Below are 6512 nucleotides of genomic sequence, written 5' to 3'. Positions count from 1 at the left end.
ATGGATTGAGTGTGATTCGGTCCCCGTGGTTCTTCTTTTGCTGAAAAAGAAAATTCCATGGAAAGTGTGCCAAAGGTGGATTAATTGCATGTCTTATCTTGAAGGGGTGGAGTGGAAGATCACTCACTGCTTCTGAGAAGCTAATTCAGTCGCTGATTTTTTGTCAAAGTCTGTTGCACATTTGGAAGTTTCATTGCCTGTGAGCTCCTGGTTGGCCTTGGTCAAGTTGGACTTGGACATGGATGCCTTGGGTCGTCTGAGATATAGACTACAACAGTCTTGAGCCTTGTAATCTTTGTTTTGTGGAGGAGAGTTGGCTCGATGGCTTATTCTGCTGATGGCAATTCCGAAGGTGATTTATGTTCATCTCCGTTCTCTTCGTATTTTTTGATCTTATTGGGTGTCTTTTATCCCTTCTGTACTATATTTTTATCTTCTTATAATTTTTAATACAAATGAATTTCTAGCCAAAAAAAATCCCATGAAAACCCAAAGCTAATAGAAGCAAAACAAAACCAACATTGAAATAGCAAAGCAACAGCCCAACCAGCTCTACAGGTAATCGAGTCATAACAACCATCACAAGTAAGAATTGGATGATCCATAGGAGGCAATGTACCAGCTCTACAGGTAATCGAGTCATCATCACAAGTAAGAATTGGATGATCCATAGGAGGCAATTTATACTATTCGGTCAAAGACATAAAGGTTGGAATAGTGAGATTGTCACTATTAGGAGTTACATTTATTTTACAATTACCAATCCACTTATTTATGATTGCCAAAATCACAACAGATAAGGGAACATAATTTTTGAACAATACCCTTATTCTGTAATTGCCAAATATAATACAGTAGTTATTACTAAGAGCTGAATCTTTTCAATATGGGATAGAGAGGTGGATTGAAGAAAGATTAATAGTAGAGGAAAGTATATATTTAGAAACATGACATGACATGACATGACAAATAAAAAAAAGTGTCAAACCGATTCAGCACAAAGTTTACAAAAACAGTGTTAAATTTGCCTTTATATCGATTCATCAAAAAAATTTTTTTTTTGCCCCTTGTTTTTAGTTGCTTTCCTCCCATCTTTTGCTTGTTTTCCACACACTCTTTTTGGTTTGTCCCCTCTCTTACGGGTTTTGACCCGTCTCTTATAGGGTTGGCAGGGCTATCTCCCTAGTCTATTTTGAATTTTTAAATAACTTTTTAGACTTTTCGGTCCCAATAGAAGTACCACAGCAATTACTTTAAAAAGAAAATTAATTATGAATAGAATATTTAGGTTCCCACGGGGAGATAAGAGGCAATACCGAAGCATTATTTTGCCTTAATCAATCAACTTCATCGTGAAACATTATACTTTTTATGCCAAGAGATTGATAGCAAGATCTCAAATCGTTTTATTGGTCTCATTGTATGTATCAACATAGAAAAAGTGGTAAAAGTTGGAGATATTGCAAAATATTGATTACAAACGTGTTTATAGTGTTGAATTTTCTTTAATAACGAAGGCCGAAGGCCAGAGAATCATATCAAGTAACAAGAAAACAATCTTTAGCTTCCATAAATTTGTAAGTAGAATTGTAACGAAACAATGCACTTTTGGTTTTCAACTCAAAGTGGGCCAACTAATGCCATCAGCCATGGATAGTGTGATCACCTCGTGGACAATGTTTTTCTTCTGCTCGGTACGGCTAGTGTTATAACCCTATTCGGCTCTTACTCTAATAATTATACACACCTTATTTGGTTCCTCTCCCTCTCACCTCTCCTCTGCAATTAGCCACAAGAACCCATTTCAGACTGTCCACAGGGTGTGTGTGGACTCCATAGAGTGTGGTTCCATTAGCCACAAGAACCCATTTCAGACTGTCCACAGGGTGTGTGTGGACTCCATAGAGTGTGGTTCCATTAGCCACAAGAACCCATTTCAGACTGTCCACAGGGTGTGTGTGGACTCCATAGAGTGTGGTTCCATTAGCCACAAGAACCCATTTCAGACTGTCCACAGGGTGTGTGTGGGGACTCCATAGAGTGTGGTTCCCTGTCCACACAATATGGATGGGTGTCCCCACACCCCATTGACGGTGTCAGATGGGTTCCTGAGATAAACCCCAGTGGAGAGGATTAAAATTGATTAGGTGACACATGGATGGTGTTAAATGGGTTCTTGAGGTTAACCGCAGTGGAGTGGATCCAAAATTGTTAGGTGAAGCTAAAAGTTTCTTTGAGATTCAGGGGGATAACTTTATTTTCTTATGAGGGTGCTTTTGCCGCGAATTTGAAATATAAATAGATCCACTAGGTTCTTAGATTCTCAAACACAAGCTACTAAACATTCAAGGCAAAGGCAAAGGCAAAGGCAAAGGCAAAGGTAAAGGAATATTGGTAGCTTCAATAATCAACATGGTAGTACATTCTGCTTCGTCCTCCTTTCAACCCCGCTTGATCAAAATAGGTGTCATCCCTCTACGCTCATCTTCTTTAGCTCTAGTACTACCGCATCGCACCAGCATCTCATGGCTGCAAAACAGACACAATATGGGCCAAGGAAGGGTCACTCACTCCCGTTGCACACCGTCGTCGGCGGCGGCATCCCAACAGAGTGGACGTCGATCAGCTAATTATCATCCAACCATTTGGGATCACCAAGTCATTGAGTCTTTGAAGAATCCTTACACAGTTAGTGGCTATTGGTCTTTGTAATTTTCTATTAATTGTACTAGTTTACAGTTTACACAGCTTTCATCTGCTTCCAATTCCTTACTTACCAACAACTCTCACTACTACCTGTTTGAATTGCAGAATGAAGTCTCCCATGGCCGCTTAGAGGAGCTCAAGAAAGAAGTAAAGAAGCTGATCCAGTCCACCAAGGATCCATTGGTTCAATTAAAACTCATTGACTCAATTCGACGGTTGGGAGTGGCTTACCATTTCCAGGATGAGATCAAAGAGTCCCTTCTTCAGCTGGTTCATTTGGAGTGCAATCATGATCTCTACACTGCTGCTTTAAAATTTCGAATTTTTCGAGAACATGGCTATCAAATTAGTTCAGGTAATTTACAAAAGAAAGTACATAGAACTGTTTTGAATTACCAGGTTTTCAATTCTGTTGATATGTGATATATGCTTGGTTCATAATAGATGTGTTCAATGAATTCAAAAACAAGGATGGGAGCTTCATGGACTGCTTGAGTAAGGAAGCTGATAAGGGTCTCTTGGGGTTATATGAAGCTTCATATCTTGGAATGAGTGGAGAAGATGTGCTAGAGGAAGCCATGGAATTCAGCATCTCACGGCTCAAATCATCAATGATGACAGAACAAGTGAGACAATCTCTGGAAGTTCCATTATACTGGAGAATGGTGAGATTAGAAGCTAGGAACTTCCTAAATATTTACGAGGAGGAGGAGGAGCATAGGAAGAGTAGTTCAAGCACATTGGTTGAGCTAGCGAAGCTGGATTTCAACATTGTGCAATCAGTACACCAAAGGGAATTACATGACCTCTCCAGGTGATTTTTTAGTTAACCAATCAATGTGCTTTCATTACATGATTTACTTGAAAATGAAAGGGGAGGTTCCTACAAGGCATTGTCACCCCTCCACCAGAGCAGGACACAATGAGAGCACTCATAGAAGCGTTAACAAGAGGGAATTTCTATTTTTTTGGGTGTGGAGTGGTCATTTCGTCCTTCTCTGTGTCTGGGTGTAGAAGCCACACTACCTTCTAGGCTTCTTTTCCCTTAAAAAATTCATAAATTTTATTTCTTTTGTCTTATTTAGTCATCATGATTTAGTAATCTAAACTAATGAGACTTGTGTTGTATGTTTTCTTAAATAGATGGTGGAGAGACTTGGCTTTTGAAGAAGAGCTTTTGTTTGCTAGGGATCGATTAGTGGAAAATTTCTTATGGGCAGTTGGGATTATTTATGAGCCACGATTCTCCCGATGCAGGAAAGATCTCACCAAATTAATCTCCATATTAACAGTAATTGATGACATTTATGACGTATATGGATCATTGGATGAACTTGAACTCTTCACGAGAGCAGTCGAACAGTAAAGACTCAACTAGACAAACTGCATACATCTTCTAATTGGTCATCTTTATCTTGGCCTAAACAATTGTTTGAGATAATTTATTATTATTTTGTTAGGTGGGATGTCAAAGCATTAGAAGACCTTCCCAACTACATGAAGTCATGCTACTTAGCCCTGTTCAATTTTGGTAATGGAATAGCTTATGACTTACAAAGGGATCATGGGTTGAGCATCTTACCTTATGTAAAGCAAGAGGTAATATTTTTTCTTAAATTTTTCTTTCAGTAAGTGGTGAAGTTCACCACTCCATTCTAGGGTCCACAAACTCTTATAGGGATTTAGTACCTTCCCAAAAAACCTCATGATACCTGGCCCATAGATGCATTTACAAAATCCATAATGAATGATTTTCCTTTCACCATGAGTGTAGGGAAACTCGGTCATTTTTTTTTGACATAGGAATCAAACTAAAGTTTTGTGATTGTATTTATTTATATTTTTTTAGTTAAAATAAACTGTGAAAAAACAATAAAAAAGAAAAATTATTTTTCAATTTTTTTTTTTTCACATAAAAACAAGTGGATCTCTAATGAATTTGCATTTATATTTTGTAGTGGGCAAGACTATGCAGAGCATACTTGGTGGAAGCAAAATGGTTTCACAAGGGGTACACACCTGGGTTAGAGGAGTACTTGGCTAATGCATGGATATCAGTGGGTGGTCCTATAGCCATGGTCCATGCTTATCTTCTGCAATTGGAAGGGCACAACCTACCGAATGGGTCTCTTGATTGCTTGAACAATGGGTCTGAGCTAGTTTATTGGTCATCTATCATTACTCGACTCACCGATGACCTCGGAACTTCCCAAGTATATCTCTATTACCTCTAAATCTCTACTAAAATTATAATTTTCATATTTTACTGAAGTTATTTTAATATGTCAATTGAAGGCTGAGATGGAAAGGGGAGACGTGCCCAAGTCCATACAGTGCTATATGAAGGAAAATGGTGTCTCAGAGGGAGAAGCAAGAGAACGCATAATGGGCTTAGTGAGGGATTCATGGAAGAACCTTAACAAGTGTGCCCAAAGCAGTGGGCTGCCTAGACGGGTGGTGGACATGGCCTTGAACATGGCACGGACTTCCCAGTGCATCTTTCAGCACGGCGATGGGATCGGCACTGCGGCCGGGGTGACAAAAGATCGAGTGGTCTCACTGTTCATCGAGCCCCTTCCATGAATCATTTCATGACTTTAGATCCAAGATTCCTATCAACCTAGTGATTATGTTGTAATTACAAGGGCCTACATGTTTAGTCGGGGCCTATTTCAATTAATATTAGGATTTATTTATTAAAACAATGTGTTCTACCACCACGGTCTTCACTTAAATCATAGACGTATAGATGCGGAATCGAACCTAGAACCGTGCACCTATCCACACAATTCCCAATTCCCAATTCCCGTTAATGGTTTGAGCAACCCATAGATGGGTAATTAATATTAGGTAATTACCAGTTAGCGGCAGGAAATTAAAAATTAATTTTTTCAAAGCTAATAAAATATATTATTTTATGTTCAAATGGTCAATGGAAATTCAACAAAAAATATAGATCTTCTCTACCTGATATCATATGACTAAGAAGGTAATTTTAGAATTTTGGACACCAAACTGGTTATGATCCAAAACTGAACCATCCCATTAAGAAACGGGACCGGATCCAAGTTTTAGAACTATTCAATAAATGGAATGATTTTGGGATTGGGATCAAAATGATTAGGAATTGTCTCAATGATTAAAGGAAAATTAGAAAAAATTAAAGAAAAAATCCTGAAAAATCACAAATGTATGAGAAAAGAAACTATTGCAAGATGTATTGAATGCCCTATGAAAGCCTAACGAGACATCTCCCAATAGAGAGTACCTCACGGCATAATCAATGAAATTTAACGAAGCAAGCTAAAAGAAGTAATATTCACCTAGCTTTAACTTTTATGAAGAGTGTAGGGGCTTCTTTTTTTTTTTTTGGTAAGAATTAGTAAAAGAATTTTCTTAAAAATAATAATAAAAGAATGAGAGAGAACTCCAATGAGCTACTCTTCCACCTTCAGCATGACCATCAACAGAAAAACAACCCAAGCAAAAGAAGAATTTAAAGGTTAGGAAAACCTAAATCTGGGTGTCAATTGAGAATCCCAGCTAACATTAGTGATGAGCACATTTATGTGTGAAATCTAGGGTAGTAAAACATGCATTTTACATATTTAGAATGGAGCTACCTTGGGTTTTACTCTCTTTTTCCAGGTTTTATATTTTCAAGGCCTTAAGGATTATCGGGCGCTATATCTTCAATTTTACACGTAAAGAGGTCCTATTTCTTTCCATGGTTACGAAGAGGATGAAATTTTGAGCAAGATGGACGTGTTCAATTAAAAGTACACATTCGTTTGGTCACCCGTACA

The 6512-nt window shown here is 38.1% G+C and overlaps 1 protein-coding gene across 1 annotated transcript; it reads left to right on the top strand.

Moving 5' to 3' along the window:
* Positions 1 to 2191: 2191 nt before the first annotated feature.
* On the top strand, positions 2192 to 5423 carry LOC122086391 (probable terpene synthase 9). The gene is made up of 7 exons (XM_042655173.1): positions 2192 to 2688; positions 2812 to 3061; positions 3151 to 3520; positions 3850 to 4068; positions 4167 to 4305; positions 4665 to 4919; positions 5002 to 5423. The coding sequence occupies exons 1-7, from the start codon at positions 2413 to 2415 to the stop codon at positions 5287 to 5289; spliced, it is 1797 nt and encodes a 598-aa protein (XP_042511107.1). The 5' UTR covers positions 2192 to 2412; the 3' UTR covers positions 5290 to 5423.
* Positions 5424 to 6512: the final 1089 nt, after the last annotated feature.

Source organism: Macadamia integrifolia, chromosome 8, assembly GCF_013358625.1.
Source record: "Macadamia integrifolia cultivar HAES 741 chromosome 8, SCU_Mint_v3, whole genome shotgun sequence".
Lineage (NCBI taxonomy): Eukaryota > Viridiplantae > Streptophyta > Magnoliopsida > Proteales > Proteaceae > Macadamia > Macadamia integrifolia.
This window is presented reverse-complemented; position numbering and strand designations above follow the sequence as displayed.